Source organism: Centruroides sculpturatus, unplaced genomic scaffold (genome assembly GCF_000671375.1).
Source record: "Centruroides sculpturatus isolate CEXI.00-Female unplaced genomic scaffold, Cexi_2.0 scaffold384, whole genome shotgun sequence".
NCBI lineage: Eukaryota > Metazoa > Arthropoda > Arachnida > Scorpiones > Buthidae > Centruroides > Centruroides sculpturatus.
Window position 1 is genome coordinate 159,644 of NW_019384605.1, and position 18,708 is coordinate 178,351.

At 29.1% G+C, this 18,708-nt stretch overlaps 3 protein-coding genes across 4 annotated transcripts in view; 2 read left to right on the forward strand and 1 right to left on the reverse strand.

The window, feature by feature from the left end:
* The window catches only part of LOC111625145, an 8,570-nt gene extending 3,033 nt beyond the window's left edge, over positions 1–5,537 (forward strand). The window contains exons 3-4 of the mRNA XM_023368190.1: positions 592–852; positions 5,530–5,537. Coding sequence (XP_023223958.1) covers positions 592–852; positions 5,530–5,537 — 269 coding nt within the window. The remainder of the gene's footprint in view (positions 1–591; positions 853–5,529) is intronic.
* LOC111625136 lies at positions 1,445–15,469 on the forward strand. Of its 2 annotated transcripts, none has more exons than XM_023368178.1 (5): positions 1,445–1,497; positions 5,530–6,252; positions 9,815–9,929; positions 11,271–11,416; positions 15,160–15,469. In XM_023368178.1, the coding sequence occupies exons 2-5, from the start codon at positions 5,609–5,611 to the stop codon at positions 15,293–15,295; spliced, it is 1,041 nt and encodes a 346-aa protein (XP_023223946.1). In that variant the 5' UTR covers positions 1,445–1,497; positions 5,530–5,608; the 3' UTR covers positions 15,296–15,469. The 2 variants fall into 2 exon arrangements, with proteins under 2 accessions (XP_023223946.1, XP_023223945.1); XM_023368177.1 differs by lacking the exon at positions 1,445–1,497 and adding an exon at positions 1,508–1,596.
* Positions 15,470–15,797: 328 nt separating this feature from the next.
* Positions 15,798–17,902, reverse strand: LOC111625138 (tetratricopeptide repeat protein 19, mitochondrial-like). The gene has a single exon (XM_023368179.1). The coding sequence runs from the start codon at positions 17,259–17,261 to the stop codon at positions 16,356–16,358; it is 906 nt and encodes a 301-aa protein (XP_023223947.1). The 5' UTR covers positions 17,262–17,902; the 3' UTR covers positions 15,798–16,355.
* Between the last annotated feature and the right edge of the window lie 806 nt (positions 17,903–18,708).

Consider the following 18,708-nt stretch of genomic DNA (forward strand, 5'->3'; position numbering starts at 1 on the left):
GTGAGTTTTCACAAGTCAGCAGCAAAAGTGACACTTTCACATAACTTTCCGACCTATCGTCTTAAGTTCATCGGTTGAAAATAACAAGGAATTGAAAAATTCTTCAAATTTAAAACGAATATTTTTAACCTCTCCATAGCTTAAAATATTTTTAAAAAGTTGAATAATTTCAAATGCATTTCTAATGGAGGTAAATTAAAACTTTAATTTTAATTAAAAATTTTAAGATATTTTAAGCTATGGAGAGGTTAAAAATATTTGTATACTACTAACCTGCAAAGTCTCATACCGAACTGAATTTCCGAGACAGTAAGGTCCCCTTGGCAGACAGAAAAAACAAAGAGAACACCATTACAACGGAATTTAGAAGTACGTGCAAATCCACCACAGAAAAAGAGTAAGATTGTTGACCAGCAGGGTCCTCAGCATGAAAGCACAACTGTAGACACTGAAGTTACTGATGGGCCTGTTTATAATTATACTGATTTTGAGGAAGGAAGGAAGAGCAATATGGCAAATGCTGCATGTCAAACTAATTATGACCTTGAACTAATTGTTACAGAATATAAAAACTTAATGCAAAATTGGCAGATTTACAGGCACAGCATGATAAAAATGCTCTAAAATTGAAGGCCTACGAAGAAGATAATCTGATTGAAGCAGTAGGAAAAATAGCAGCATTAACTGAAACTGAAAACACTGGAGCAGTATTTCTTGTTGACCAGGTTCTCAATTTTGATAAACGTTGCCCCAAATGGAGTAATGATGTAATTCGTGAATGTATTTTATGTAAAGTTAAATCACCAAAAGGTTATGATCATGCTCGTGTTAGAAAGCGGCTTTGTTTGCCTTGTAAGTCAACTCTTGCAATGGCGTACCGTGGGTGTCAGCCGCCCGGGGCGAGAAAAATTTCGGTCCCCCTTATTTAGGTATTTTAATTTAAAAGACCAAAGTTCAGTTTTGTCACAGAACAAGCAATGAAAAAGTCGGTGGTAGTGCAGCGACCTGTTTAAAATAGTTCTATTGGATATTAGTGGTGTATATGAACGCGAATGAATCGTACAAGAAAAAAAAAAAAAAAAGGTTAACAGGTTTCGCAGGATTTCCTTGGATAAAAAAATTACTATTAATTCACCCGGCCGATATCACTATCGTAGGCGCGATGCAAATATAGATTAGGATGTTTCAGAATTTTTACAAGATATTATTATTTATTATGAAATTTTGCCGCCCCCACTACGGTACGCCACTGGGTAGAATGCCAAAGGGGTTTAACCGCCTTCATAATTTTCTACGATTGTTAAAGTAATTATGACCGACCACAAATGAAACAATGAAATTCGGGAATAAAATAAAACTATAATTTTTTNATAAAGTATTTATTTTATAAAATAATCGATTAAATTTAAACATTTTATGAATAAATTTTCGTTTCTGAAGTAATGGAAATTTCATTGAAATAGGGGGCGCCACTTCAATGAAAGTTGTAGACGTGAGGTGAGTGAAATTCTCGAAGTTTTTGCTGCTTTAATTTTAATTCCAAAATGATAAGTTTTGGTATGAAATAGATGAGCAAAATGCGTCAAAGATGTTTTGGTAAATATCTGTTTAAAACTGTGGTGTAGCATTTCTTCATTTTCATAATTAACTTTCTAGAACCAATCTTATTGATTAAACAGGATACACTTTGCGATAGAAGTTTACCTTTAGGTCCATTTATTTATATGTGTATATAACAGCTAAGTGCCCAAACGTGACCTCATTTTGCTTCCTATCTTTACTCCTTGATATGAAGATCTTATAACATTTGAAACATTGAATGTCTCTTTGAAATATTAAAAAGTCATTATGTTTAATTATGACATTTTGTAAATATGTTCTAGTATTCTATTAATAGATTCATGAAAATATTTAAAATACTGATTTCACTTTTAAAATGGGTTAGGACCATTAAAAATTTGTTTTTTGTTTTTAATATCATATCTTCTCTTAAAAGTAAAATAAAGTTTTAATTATTACAATGAAACTAATATTAGCTGTAGAGCTATTTATGTATAGAGATCCATAAAATTTCTAGTTGGAAGTAATCTATTATGCTCTCTTCTGACTTTGCCTAACTTTTCAATAATTACCTTCGTGGTTGATGTTCTGTACTTAAAACTGAAATATGGCTGTAAAAACAGCTGAAAATATTTGTTTTATGAAAAAACTAATTGGTGGATCAAAAAAAGGTTTTTGAGTCATAGCACTGAATAAACCTAGTTATATATTTGCAAGACTTATTAGTGATGATTAGAAGTCATTGAAATAGTTCTAGATAGCTGTTTTTATATATTCAATTGTAAGATGATTGACAAATACACACTTATACAATGTCAAATCAAATTGGCATGTGTTGAGGGTTTTGATGGAGAAGGTCACTGCATCTGATATACTATCTACTGATTATACTAATTAACCAGTTTTGGTTACTTTGGTAATAATCAAAACTGGCAAACAGCTATCCATATTATTGAGGAAGAGAACAAAACGTAGGAAGTGGATTATTTCATAGACAATATAGTAGATCAGAGATGGCCAACAATATGGACAATATAGTAGATCAGATGGTCAACCGCAAAGGTTTTGAAAGTAGCCCATAAAGCTAAAGTTGAACAATTTGCTTTCACTTAAATTAATGTTTAAAAATCTTAATTCGATAATTTATTCTTACAATGATAGACTGTCTGTGCAACGTACCCATACTGTTTGTATTTATCCCTATGAACAATGCAAATGAATGTTAACACATGCACATATAAAAATCCTAAAATTGCCCATATTCATAGTTGCCCGCAGACTATATTTTACCAAAAAAGTAACCCCTAAGGGATAAAAGTTTGGCCACACCTGTAGTAGATGATGTAATTATAAATACTGCTGATGTGGTCAGTGTCCATATCTGAATTATACAGATTTTCCTGAATGCAGTTCTTAAATGTACAGTATGTATGTATATGAGTTCAATACTTTTGTATATTAATACCATATAGTATGTTACAGTGCAAATTAAAAAAAATAAAAAAAAATCTAGAATTATTTGTCATTGTTATCAATAACAAACTACTACAGATCTTATAGTGTGTTTAAATGGTGTGGCCAGTGTTATGAAGGGAGTGGAATGCTATACAGGTATCTTTTGATTAACTTTGCAAAATTAATTGCGACAATCCTTTATATATGTTACTGTGAATGACCAATATCTGGCAAATGTCAACATTCTCTGATGAATGTCAGCATTCATACAGTCGTTTCGTGTATGTACGAAATATTTGCTAAATATCATTATTTCTCACTTACACCGGCAAATGTCGACATTCAGCATGCACTGATGGTGAATGTTGAATAAAAATACTTTTATTACGTTAAGAAAAAAATGCAACATTTTAATATGTGAAAATAGGAGAAAGCTTAATTAAGTAACAGCACATTTAAATAAACTGTTGAATCTAAAACGAACAGTACATTCTTAATTATTAAAAAAAATAATACAATAATAAACTTACACATTAATTATGTGATTAATGTTATACAATCTTATTTATTGCAACAACTTAAACTGTTGTGACACATTGAATTTCACAAGAGTCCATTGCTTTTACAACTGTATTTATTCATTGAACACTTCTTTTTGCAATGACAGCATGTATAGCCTTGTCCTCCACTTTTCGAATTAGCTGCAGCTGCTTCTCTCAGTGATATTTCTTGAGAAGAAATCTCATCTATGGAAAGTAACTTTTCTTTACAAATTATGAACTGATTACATTATTACGTGATTACAAATTGATCTGTTAATGCTGTCTTTTATTCGGATATCGACGACTCCTTACCAACGACCCTCTCATCCTCCGCCACTGGACCTGACAAATCGTTCAAAAGAACAAAAATGTCATCCAGTGACGAAGTGGGCAGTTTCCACTAAACTGTTGCTGGGAAAAGAGGTACGACGTTGTCCTACCTCCGGCTACCCACAAAGGATTTGGCGACAGACTGTCTCCTCTCTGTCGACATCGGCTTCTCAGGTGTCGTTTCGACTTCCACCAAAGCTTATCTGTGCTTGTCGACATACACCGGCGATTGTTCGAATGTATAATAATATAACCAAATGTTCGGTCTTTCACCAACATATTTTGTATGTGTCAACATTCACCGGAGAATATCGACATTCTCTAATTTCGGTCTTTCACAGTAACATATATATGCCAAGAATTTTAAGTAATGGCTTGAAATTTACCAAGCAAAATACATGCAAGCCCCAAGGAGTGTTTTTTGACTCAAAGTTGCTCACAAGGTGATGGCATTATTCCTTTCATGATTCTGCTGTACTCCCAGAGGATGAGAGCCAGCCAGTTACTTCCCTGCCAACATTAAAAGTAGATCTATTACAAGCTCCATTTGTACTACCAACTTCACAAATTACATTACATATAAATTCTACACCCCATTGATCAAAACATGCTCATTGCCAAGGCCTAGAAAGTCATGTTGCTTGTCATAGTAGAATTTATGTTGATAAGATAAAAACTAATACTGTGCACAGGATTCTTGATAACTTTTCTCTAACAACAATAACTAATGCAAGTACAAGCATTTATTAAATATTTACTTTGTTAAATATTTCATTTTATTATTTAAATTACTTTATTAAATATTTCATTTTTTATTTTATCCTAAAAGGGTACAGTTCTTATAAGAAAATTTATTAATATAGTAAGCATTCATGGACAAATTATATATTTTACCATTGATTGTAATATTTGATTAACACAATTTTGGTATATGCAATAACATTGAAGGATATGTGGTGACTAGCAGATATATTAATCAAGTTAATCAAGGGATAACTGTAGAAAGATTTTGTTTATATGTCACACAAAGTAAGGGTAAATAGATTATAGATAGATTGGATTATTTGATTCAATGATTATTGATTCATTATGTTTGTTCTAATAATGTCATATAAATTATGTGGAATAAACAGAATGGTATTTGATGCAATGACAATACTTTCACCTGCAAGTGTATTCATTTTATTGTAAGCCAAATAAGGAAGCAGATACTATGAGGTTAGAGATTAAGCATTTGATATTAATTGAAAATACACAATTGTATAAAGATTCTAAAAGAATTTATTAAGACAAAAGTATGAAATTTAGTAGTAAATGAAAACTTAAGTGATTAATCACTTGCTAGTGTTTACAGTATTAAAATAAATATACACAAAATTTTATAACATTATCTATGTTTCATGGCCTTCAAAAACATTTCAAAGTTAAAACAGTAAGTTAATGTTTTGTAATGACTTTTTTTAATGTAATGTAATTTCAGTGAGACATTTTGGTTATTGTTCTTTACTAAAATAATCTGTGTTTATTTGGTACATAGATAAACTGTAGTTTTCGTATTATATTAATAAAATAAAATAGTTTTGTTTACCATTTCAGTTATTTATTAAACATTTTATAAAAATTTTTTTATTTTGTTTTTTAGCGATATAAGAAGAGCCTTTGGTGTAGAGCTGTAAATAATTATTTATGATTACTCTGAATATAGACTTATTTTATACTTAATGCTTTTACAAAGGTTTGTAAAATTTATTCCCTTTTTATCAGATAATCATAATAAATCAAATGAATTTATAATATCTGAGGCTTATTTTACATGGTGCACTTGTGAACTGGATCGTTTCAAGAATAATATAATTACAATAAAAAATGAAGATATTGACTCTATACTGATTGAAAATAATAATGATTGCACTGTTGAATTTCACATATCTAAATTTATTGAAGAAATTAAAGATGACAAATGTCATATATTCTCCAAAACTGATGTGAAAACAAAAGATTTACAGATTGAAAATATTATAAGAAAATTATATATTTGTCCTGATTGCATTAATAAAATTAAAAGAAAATGTCATCTATGTATAGAGAATACAGAAAGTTTTTGTGGCATTTGTACAATAAAAGAATATATTCATTTCAAGTTAAAAATGGATATCCAGTTGTTTTCTTATCTTGTGATAGAACTAGAAAGGTCTCCTGCATTTCGTGCAGCAGTTGTGAACAATTTGTATCATTTTTATAGTGAAAAGCATCCAAGTAACCAGTTGTTTCAGAAGATATGTGATATTTGTCAAAATACTATTGAAATAGTGACAGTATCTGTTCTTATTTCTTGGCCAAAATATTGTTTAATGGATAAATTATGGTATGTATTCATTATTAATTTACTTTTAACCTAACAATAATTAAACTATACTATAATTTATTTTTTTACTACTAAACAATAAAAATTCATTTTAAGAATTATTGTAACTAATCTATAAGAATTAATTTCACAAGACTATTTGAAGTTGGAATTTATTATTATTCAAATCAATTTTATATTTGGAATTTTTAGAGTAACTTTTTTCTGTGTAGGTAAATGGAATATTTAAGACAATTACTTTTTAGATATGAAATATCACATACAGTAAAATGTCCATTGCCAAATATACAGGATATTGCAAAAAGTATTATTCCTGGAAATGGTGATAGAACTTGTCAAGAGAAGCAAAAAATGTAGAGTAACATGTATGTAAATTTGCAATAGTTACCAAATATTCTAGGTTAAAGCTGCAAATTTGAACCCTTTTTTTTTTTTTTTTTTTCAGAAACCATGCTATAGTTATTACTATTTAAACTATAATTTTAAATATAAACATTTACTGAACCAGAAAATGTTTTAAAATGGAAAAAATGCAATAGTTTGTACTTTATTTCACATGAAACTTTCAGTAAAATGATATTTTCAGGTTATTTTATTTTCCAGTTTTGCCAATTTAGAGTAGAAAAAATAACTGCAATGCTTTTTATTATTGCTTTTCAATCTGTTCATCCATTATCAATCATAGGTCAACAGTTGGCAGGTCTGTAATGGTGGCTCATTCTAGCATTTGCAAAACTTTAACCTTGAATATTTTGGTGACTATTGCAAATTTGCAAATATGTTACTCTACACTTTTTGCTTATCTCAATGAGTTCTATCAGCCATTTCCAGGAAGAACCACTTTTGCAATACCCTATATAAAAACAAACCATTTTCATGTGTGCTGACTGATCAACCAAACATCCATTAACTAGAGAAATTTTTGTTTTATATTTTAATGATAAAATAAAACTGTCTTCTAGTTAATGAATTTAATTGCTTCATTTTATTTACAATATTTTTAAGAACAGAAGGTATGTTTTGAATACTTCCATTAATACTGACTGTTTTTAATTAATGTTCAAGTTCCAAATAAATTTGTTTCACTTTAAAAATAAAGTTATAATTAGATTATTATGTTGGGTTTAGTGGGTTATACTCGGTTCACACCGGTGGCTGTGTACTATGCCGGACCAGAGTCAAGGCATAGCAACCAAAAACTAAAATTAAGTGTGTCTGTATTCAGGAATTTCCTAACAATATGGCATGTATTCAATATAGTGGCCTTCTGTAGTGTGATGTATGTATTTCTACTCAATTATAATGTTCCCAGGCTTTTGTGTAGTGTGTGTAGTATCACACCTGTACAGGAGAGAATAACAGGTACAATAAGCACCCTATCCATCCTCCACAGATGCCTTATTTCCTGGGCGAGTTCTGTGTACTGTACTTGCTAATTTTTTCTGTGCATGTGTTTTGTACATTGTGAGTGTTTGGAATGGCTATGTCTATAATGCATGTGATTTTATTGTGTTTGTCGATGAGTGTGATATCTGATCTGTTGTGGTAAATTGTTTTATCTGTGATTATTGCTCTGTCATAGTACATTTTGTGCGTGTTGTTTTCCAATACTGTTTGTGGTATATACTTGTAGTATAGTTCGTGGATGTCTACCAATTTGTGTTTCTTTGCAAGCTCTTGGTGTTTTATATTTGCTACTTGATTTTCTCTATGTAAGTAATCTGTCTGTACAAAGAGCTTGCACCCAGAAGTAATGTTTTGTATAATTTCTGGCATGAGATTATTATTATTATTATTTTTTTTTAAATTGGAAATTGCTTTGTAAATTCAAATCATACAAAGAATTATTTATTAGGTTATATTATGGCTAATTTAATATTTGGAAATAAATAAATTTAGAATATTCTGGAAGAAAATATTGGCCCAGAATAGGACTCAAATCTGCAACACTTGCTTACTTTGCATATGCATTGTCAGTTACACTACTAAGTTAAATTTAATAATAATTAGAAATAAATTAATTTTTAATTATTAAATTTATGAGATGATGATATAACAGCCTTTTTCTAGCCAAAGTACTTTATATCAACTTATGACTGTTTTGCAATACTTATTGACTCTGGTTGTTGTATATGTTGTTCATAATAAATTCAGTGTAATAAAATGTTTGACAATGATTAATCCCAGATGCTAACTTTGTTGTGTATATTTTGATAGCTACAGGATAGAAATATTAATGTTTTGCATGTAGAAAAACAAGAACAAAGAACATGTACGTTTAGATTATATATCCTTTCTCAAGAGTAATGAGAAATGAATATCTTTCATTCTTAGCATTTATAAGTTTCTTGATGACCTTTGATTGTGGGTGTTTAGGAGAAAAACATTAGAATTTTCTAAAAAAGCTTACTTCAAGAAAAGTTATTTGAATTAGATATAGTTATTAATTAGAAAATATAGCATTTATCACATTATAAAGAACTTTTTCTATTTATTAAAGTTTAAAAAATTATATATATTTGCATCATCTTCAATGGTACATTCTTCCAGGTTGTTTAGTTGGAGTAAGAAGTAATTTTGATGGAATAGGGGTCAAAAGTTGGTAAAAATGTACCAACTTTGATTCCCGTCCTCAATATAAAATTACATTTAAACTTAAATGTAGGTTTTAGTCTAAAAGGTAGTGTGATGATTTATGTGATAATGATGAAAGTCTTATGATACACATTTACTGTTTTAGTAAGTTTACTATTGAATACATGTTGAGCTTTATTAAAGAAATTAAGAGTTTAAAAATTGAGGAATTGGTGTCAGCAGTTGTTTCCTGACTCCACTGCCTTTTATTTTTCTAATGATTATTATTACTTTTACAAATATAGTTGTCATTTCTTTTTATTAAAGTAATTCTATATCAAATCTTAAAACACTTAAAACTAGTAAAAATTGATAGTGTAAATTTTCAAGAATGAAGTTATTTGATGAATTCATTTGTGATGTTTTATGGAAAATACAGTTTGTCTGAAAACTCTGAATTGTAGAAGTTTGTTTTTTAAAAAAACAAACAATGCACATTTTCAAAACTCAGTATGTTTTCTTTTAACTTCCAGAAACAGTTACACATGAAGTACTATATTTCTTTGTGCTCACTGGAACATAGGAGCATAACTTGTGAAAATGCCATTGCTCCATGAAATAAAGAAAAAATCTTAGTGCTTTTCTTAGTCTTCAAAGAAGCCTGGAAACTGAAACATACAGAGGATCTACTTAATAAGTGTCACATATTGTTTGAAATAATTCTTTAATAATTTCAGACTTTTTGGACACTTGAATAAATTACAGAGAAAATTGTAATTGTCTCTGTAATTTATTCATGTATGAATTTTTATTAAAATTCATAAAGTTAAACAAAAAAGTTAAACAATAAAATTAAAAGTTTATTGTTTGTGCTTAAAAATATTTTAAAATGTATAATATTCACTAAAAATTTTGTTTCTTGAAGAAAGACAACTTGTGTCTTCTGTTTGAGTTTAAGAGAATATTCTAATTATTATTTTATATTTAGGAATAAAAGAATAAGTTTACTTGTTAATGAAAGATGTGAGGTGGAAAATGCCATGTCTTGGCTTTCAACACTTGGTGGTGCATATTCGTCATTGGGTGATTACTTTTTATATTGTGTAAGTATTGTAATTTTTAGTAATGATTTATTGTATTAATTGCAAAGAAATCTGCAAATAATTGCTTTTTATGAAGTTAAAAAAGTGAGAAAATTGATACTTCTTCTTTTGCCATAATATATATAAATAATTATATATTTTTATTTCCATTTAAATAATGTTTCATTTGATTACTCTATATATACAGGGTATTCCACTGAAAGTACCCAATTTGATTTGGTTTAAAAAAATTAATGGTTATATAGTCTTTAAAATGTTTATTTTAATTGTATATTTAGAAATAAAAGTAACAATACATATAAAATTACAATTTCATATATCTTGAGAATATCGTTTGTTTAATTTTTTCAAAAAAACGTCATTGTTCGATTTAAGCATTCAATCACCTAATATAGAATAAAGACTTGAAGATCGCCAATTGCATATTGAAAACATTAGTCAAAAAAACTTTTTTGAATTAACCCTTACTGGAAAATAATTTAAGGCTTTTGATTGAAGTGTTTACTATATCATTACAGTCCAATAAGAGGTGCATTATCTCTCATAAAATTGCTTTTTAAAATTCTCTCTGGCTAAAAAATTTTGTAAAATTGCAAACTATAAAAATGTTGTTACAACTTGTAACAACATTTTTATAGTTTGAAGATAAATACAAAAATAATACTTGTAACTTACAAGTATTATTTTTGTATTTATCTTCAAAACATGTATCCAATGTGCAGTGTAATTAGTACAGGCATACCTCGACTTACGTCATTTTGAGTTACGTCGTTCCCGATTATACGTCGTTTGTCAAAAAAGTATATGGAAAAATAAAAATCAAGTTTAAGTCATTTTATTCGACTTTACGTCTGTCCGCCACAAATATTGAAGTCGTAATATCACTAGAAGAACGTTTAAAGCACATAAAATCATATTAAAATATATACTAGTATGTTCTGTATTTACAGTACATGCATTCGTAAATTTAGAATACTTTTTTCTGTACTATATTAAAAACTAAAATTTATTTGTTTGTAAGCTTAAAATAGATCCTTATTAACCATATATTATTAAAAATGCATTAATAAATAAAATACAGAACCGGGAATGGTAATTTATGGTTTAGCCTAGTGACAAGTAGATTCAGAGACAAGTAAATTCGACTTACGTCGTTTTTCGACTTATGTCGTTCTCCTGGAACCAATTACCGACGTAAGGCGAGGTATACCTGTATGAGACATTTTGGATCTAGAAAATATTTTGAAGTCAGTCTTATTCAGTTATCAGAAATGTTGATAAAAAAAATTGGAAATTAAAAAATTTTTTCTTTTAAAGATTTTTATATTTCTTTTTATTTAGGCAAAACAAGCAGAAAATATATCATTACAGCAATTCAAGCTGGCACTGAAATTAGGTGATCCTCTAACAATTGCCAGATGTAAAATATATTTTGCTATGAGTTTAGTTCAACAGGGTTATTATACAGAAGCTAAAAGAATTATTAGGTAATTTTATATTTGTTTCTTATGTATGACTTTGTAGATTTTGTTAATAACATACTTCATCTTGTAACTAATATTTTTCTATTGATACATTTAGTAATTTTAAGTATCCTTTGAATGTACACATACAGTCGACCCCCCCATAACACGGTAGATACATTCCGCTTTTTATGAAATTCATGTTCTACGAGTCCTTAAATACATGAGCCAATCACAGCCCGGCACATATGCAGTTTACAGACTACGGCTGTTTGAAGGTTTTCTTCCATAAAATTAATTGATTCTAGACTACAGTAATACCCCGAACTTACACAATAGGTGGGACTGAACGATAACCGCGTAAGTCAAATTCGCGTAAGTTGGGGTATAATTTCGCAATTTGTGTAAAATCCAAGTCGGACGTATGTAAGCTAATAAATGCTCTCGTTAATCTTATCTTGTCTTTTGATTCGTTCACGGTTAGAAGAAATCACCACATAGAGTCTCTCAAGTCTCCGTAGATATAACAAACACAGAAATAAATAACNATAATTTCGCAATTTGTGTAAAATCCAAGTCGGACGTATGTAAGCTAATAAATGCTCTCGTTAATCTTATCTTGTCTTTTGATTCGTTCACGGTTAGAAGAAATCACCACATAGAGTCTCTCAAGTCTCCGTAGATATAACAAACACAGAAATAAATAACACAAAAGAAATTGTAGCTATGTGTCGATTCCGCGCAACACATGAACATGTAAGCTGAACAATAGTGTGGGAGGGAGTGAGTAATCGAGAGTTGCGTGGCGCTCAAACAAAAGACGAATCGACAAGATTGAAAATCGCGTAACTCCGGGTTCGCGTAAGTCGAGGTATTACTGTAATTTGACTCAACATTTTCAAAACATGTATAATTTTTTGGGAATAATCCATATAAACTATGCTATAAACAAAAAATTGTAGGATTACTTACCAAGTGTGCACCATTCAACAACGCCATTGCTTAAGCTTGTTTTCGTTGTGGAGCATCGCATCAAACAGCGGGTGCGTGTTTCCTGATAAATTATTTTTATGCAAAAAATTTGCTGAACTTTGGAGACATCATTAAATTAATTAATGTAAATATAATTTTTATGGCCATTAAATAATAAATGGTTTTTAGTAGGTCTGCTGCTCATTTAAACTCAATGGTTTGTGCAATATCCGCTAATGGTCTAGATTCGACCAATCCTGTTGCAACACAAGTCGGCAATGACGTTTTACCATATTTTACGAGTTTCTTTTAGCATGTTTATATGAATACGGCTGCAAGTTTTTTGCCACTATATATGAATCTGCATTATATGAACCCATTTTATAGGGGGGGGGTCTACTGTACTCACATTTTTTTTCCTAGGATTAAAAGTGAAAATATCTTTTAATTATATCTATCTATAATTTGCATCCTCTGCTTAATGCAGCTTCCATTTAGAGCAGGGGTGTCCAACCGTTTTGTTTCTCTGGGCCACATTGGAAGAAGTCTTGGAGTTTTGGACCACAAGTATTAATATATTATATAAACTAGTAGCTCAATCCTTAAATATACTTGTATATTTAAGGATTAAAATATCTAGATTATAGTAATAAGTATTAAAACTTTATCACGAAAAAGAATATTTTAAGAAATTACTTCTACAGACACTTTCAATTTATACTTAGAAATAGATAAATTCATTTATTGTAAAGGAGATGAACAAAAGTTTGTTTGAAAAACACAAATATTTGTTTTATTTGGGTCTCTAATAAACAATGAAACACCATTTTAAAGTGCATTTTTATTCAACTAATATATTTATAAATAATATGTAGCCCAAAAAGTAGCCAATGCGCCAATTGATATTTTTTACACCACACTAATGAAAGGGTAGCCAAATTTGGCGCAAAGTAGCCAAATCCTGCAATGCTGGAAGGAATACTAAATAAAGTGGAGTTGAGACTCAAGGATTAGAAACCTGAACGACGGAAAAAGAGAGAAAGGACAAAAGATAAAGTGAGGAAGGTTGGAAAATTAAGGGTCAATATTTGCATAACAGAAGGTCTATTTAACCTTTCTCACTACTTTATATGTTTTGGCCTTTCTCTCCTTTTCCCAAATTTGGGACTATAATCTTTGAGTCACAAATCCAGCTTTATTTAGTATTCCTTCCTCATTCAAACATTTCCAAGTATTTGAAAAAATAAAATATGTATAAATTTTGTTAAACTTGAGTTTATCAGTACTGGAGTTTATGCTGTTGAAATAAATAAATAAAAAATAAATTTTTCAGTTTTGTTTACATGTTTATTGGGCTGCATTGGAACTTGCCTTGGGCCATGGGTTGGACACCCGATTTAGAGTCATAATGATGACTAATTGTCGTGTATCAACTGCACATGACCATTTGTTATATCTGATATTTAATAACTTTTGGAAACTGATTATTTGAATAGAACTTTATCATAAATAAAAGTGTGTCTGTACTTAAAATCATGAACAATACTAATTTAAAATACTTTCTATTTGCAATTATATAAATTAGCTGTTAGAAGATAGACAATAACTTGGTCATCTGTGTGTTTATATCAACCAGTTTTTATAAACAGAATCTTATGACAATCCCCCTAACATTGTGTGAGTTTTGATGCTGCATAAGCATTCACTAAGGCAAATTGTCACTATTGCTTGAAATGACAAATACAGATGTTATCAACAATATGGCATTTAATTGATATAAGTAGACCTAAAAACAGAATTTATTTTAAATATTAACATATGTAATGAACTAAATTACATTATTCATATTATGATGAAATGTTATAAACTTATTTTCAGCTTACAATAAAATTATAATGTTTATAATCAGAGTTGAAAGTGTATATATACACAAATAGAAAAATATATCATGCTACTAATGTTACTCAAAGCAGCACTGCTATGACATAATGCCTAAGTAATTCTCCACAAGCAAAATCAGCTATCAATCCTCAGAAAGCATCAAGAAAAGAAAACATAATATTAAATAATAATATATTTCCAGAAGCACATTGTTATAATGATAATGACATATATGATGTAAGAGTATGAAATAATTATCATTATAACAATGATAATTATTTCATACTCTTACATCATATATGTACTTAAATGCAATGATACTATTTTGTAGGTATCCTGGCATTCTTATGCAATAATACTACAATATAGCAAAAATGTGGTATCAGTCTCTAATGCATTGAAAGAAACATTACCTGTTTGTCACATGGATTAGTTTGAGAAGTGCAACTAACAGATAGAATCAACTATAGTGTAGATAATCATAGTGAACACACATTACATGCAGTAGATATGTAGCCATTAGGTGAACAAGTCTAATAGACATGAGAATTCTCAAGCATCCTATTTTGTAATTTTGTCAGTATTAAAGAGGTACTGGACCAGAAAACCAGTGATCAATCAATATATGCTACTTTGCTGATTCTGTAACATTATATTTGTGGATATATATGTTATCATACTTGCATTTAATTAAAAATGCAATAAATTTGTTGTTTTTCTATATTTTTTGCTTTATAAACTTCCACTTTTATAACTAGTATAAATTTCTGTAATTTAATGAAATGCCAATAAAGTAGGATTTTACCAATATTAATCAAAAAATTTTATACAATATTAGAATAAATGCATTTAAGAATTTCTTTATAAAATATGGAAAATTTATTTATTAAACTTTTGAATTTTTTTCCCCTTAGGACACAGTATTCATTTTCTCTTACGAAGATGGGACGTCTGGATTTTAGACTTTCCAACATGTGCAAGGCAATCTGGAACAAATTGAAATATCTAGAATCTGGTGACAGTTTATCAACTCATGCCCAAAAAACATAATAAAATATATTTATGTACTACATAATACATCTCTAAATAACTCCTTAGTTGATTACATAGGATAGCATGTTTATTAATTTAGTTTTGAGAACATTGATTAGATGTACAGTACAGTACAGTCTGTACATTTAAATGAATATGCAATCTGGTAAATTATTGTTTTTAAAATTTCATATTTAATTCTTTCATTAAATATAAGATTTTAAGGCAGTTTATACAATAAATTTATTAAAATTTTAATGTGATAGAATATTTCAAAATATTTCTAGTTAGGCAATAAAATTGTTAAGTTAAAAAGAAAGAATATTTTTATACAAATTCAAGTTGCATTTACTATTTCAAATTGTCATATAAATTTTCACAAATACTAAATGTAATATAGCCTAATGCTCTATCTAGTCTGGTTTCCCTAAAATTTAATTGAAAGATTTATTTTGATTTCTTATTAAGTAAATAAATTTAATTTTGTAAAAAGTGAATGCAATAAATTTATTGTTTTGAATATAAATTTATATTTTGTCTTTCAAGGATCTAAGTTTAAATAAAAAGATGGTAGAGAATTAAATTTGAATGCTAAATTTACAAAATTGCAATTTATCTCAGTATTGTCTGCCTTCCCTCCCTAGATATTTTAAAAATATATTTTTATGAATATAGATGGAAGGATAATTACTATTTGAAAATATGAAATATAATTAGATTTTATATAAAAGCACAAGTTTTTTGGTCTTAAAAATTTGTTCTAATGTAGGAATATATTTATGCTGTTGTAATAACAATTAACTACAATACTACTGTAATAGCAATTAAAAATATATATATATTTCTTCAGCTTACATCCAATAATAATTTTTGTTTAAAGTTTACAGCTTTTGTTTTATAGTTTAACAATATAATAAAATATTCAAAAGCAAAACAGGATTTTACTAATGAAAATTAATGTATAAATAAATTTATTTCTTTTTGATTTACAAAATTATAGAAGCTTCCTGTGCATTTTCAATACTAATCACAATTCATAATACTTTTTTTCTTTTAGCAGGGACTATTAAATACTTCTTCAAACAATGTTTTCTAATTCTTGCAGACATTCCTTTGCATCTTCAGAAGCTAATTTGTTCTTGAATTTCTTTGCTAATTTCAATGCTGTATGACAAGCTGATCTTGCTAGAACAGGTTCTCCTTTCCGAATATATGTGGTTCCTAAATTACAGTAAAATGAAGACAAATCTGGTGTTTCATTTTCTTTACTTCTTTCTATAGCTGTTTTAAACATTTCTACAGCAGAATCAAAATCTTTTCTGAGACTGGCAACACTTCCAATGTCGTTAATGAGAACTAAAGTTTGAGGATGAGAGGCACCATTAATTCTTTCTGATACAGCCAATGCTTTCTCAAAATATTTCTGGGCATCCTGCAAATAGCCCCTATCCATTAGATGTCGTGCGTACCAGTCTATACCCATGGCCCATAACACTAATGTATTTTGTTGTTCTTCTGTCAATGTGTTATCCAATTTCATGAGATCTAATTTCTTTTGTTGTGTGTGTATACAAAATTTAAACCCAGTCTCTGCCTTATCATATTGTTTCAATTTACTATAAATTTTAGACAATTTAAGAGAGATTTCTATTACAGCATCATCATCTTCGGCTTTTCCTTGAGTTAATATTCTCCTGGTTACTTCAAGGAATAACTTTTCAGCTTTTGCATAGTCCTCTTTCTGAAAGGCAACATTAGCTAAAATATCATATATGTAAGTTTCAGCTTCTGTATTAGCCCTTTCCTGAGCCATCTTCAGTGCTAAATGTAATGTACTCTCTGCATTATTATATTCTTCTTTCTGTAGAGACAAGATACCCATTTTGATTATGGTAATTAATGGATCCTCTTCCTCCTCCTCTTTCTTTAGTCCTAACCAAGTTAAGATACCAGCATATAGACTAAAAAGTAAAAAGTAATCCATTATAATAATTTATATAGAAAGTATTTTATATATAAAAATTATTATCTACACTAAACTTTGTGATATTTATATAAAGTATATAACAGAATACTGAATTTAACTTCTTTATCACCATAATTTTAAAAAACTTGACAATGAATAGAATTCTTATCATATCATTCAAACTGCAGGCATTAGCTATATCAATCACTTGTGGAGCCAGATGATGTGTACTTTTGTCCTCTAGGTAACAAGGAGTCAAGTTTTAGTCCAGAGTTGGATACATAAAATTTTAGTAGCAAATTTTGTTTCATCCTGCAAGCTGCTTTCTGTTGTTCAAGTATGTAAGCGTAAGTATATTCATGAATTAATACAGTCGACCCCCTATAACACTGTTGATTATTCCGTTTTATATGAATTCCATGTTGTACGAGTCACTTAGATTTTACAAATACGTGTGGGTGGACTGTATTGGGATTCATTTGTGTTCTGTGAAGGAAGTGATTTATATGCATAACACATTACTTATTTTAATACAGTTAATATAAAATTTATTACAGTTCTATCATTTTTAGAAAAATAAATACGTATTACTAGATACTTTCTGAATATTTCACGGATGATCTGTAGAGAAATGCTATGCTAATATTTATTTGTTAAAAGTTTTGGGTATTATTTTTTAAAATAAATAATTTCAAACTTATATATAATTATTTTTATTTCATATATGCATCTAAAACAAAAATTTTTTGAAATAAAACTATTTTAATTTGTTTTCATTAAAGAAAATATAAAATAGTATTAATCATTACTGCTGTCTTAAAATATTTTACGTATGAATGAAACAGTTACAAAATTCAATGTAAGAGGTTGTAGCTTCTGCTTAATATTTTATATCCGACAGACACTGGTAAGTGTGGAACAGCTCTTCAAAGTCCAGAGGGTCTAGTCTTAATTACTTTCGATAATACTGAAGTTTCAGTAGCCAATGGCAACAAGCTCACATGTATTTGAATATCAAACCACACACGGCACCTAATAAACTAGCAGTCAACATATACGCGGTATGACTTCAGACACATCACGAGCTCCCGTTACCCTCGAATACCAAAAGTAATTAAGACTAGGTTCCCAGGCTTAATAACATCAGCTTCTTCAAGATATGAACAGAAAATTTTTCAATTACTACTGACAACTATTAAAAACCTAAAAAAGAGTTAGAGCACTGTTTCTCAATGGGGGCGATATCGCCCCATGTGGGCGTTTTTCCATGTTGAGGGGGCGATTTGTAACAATTTATATTTTGGGGGCGAAAAACAATTTTCTGGGCGATATAGTAAAACATTATATTAAGAATAATTAGATATTTTATTCGTTATATCGTTCAATAATTAAACAAATAACATTATACTAGTCACTAGTCTATTCAATGCAGTACGAATTTGGCGTTAGCCTTGGCCCTCGGCAT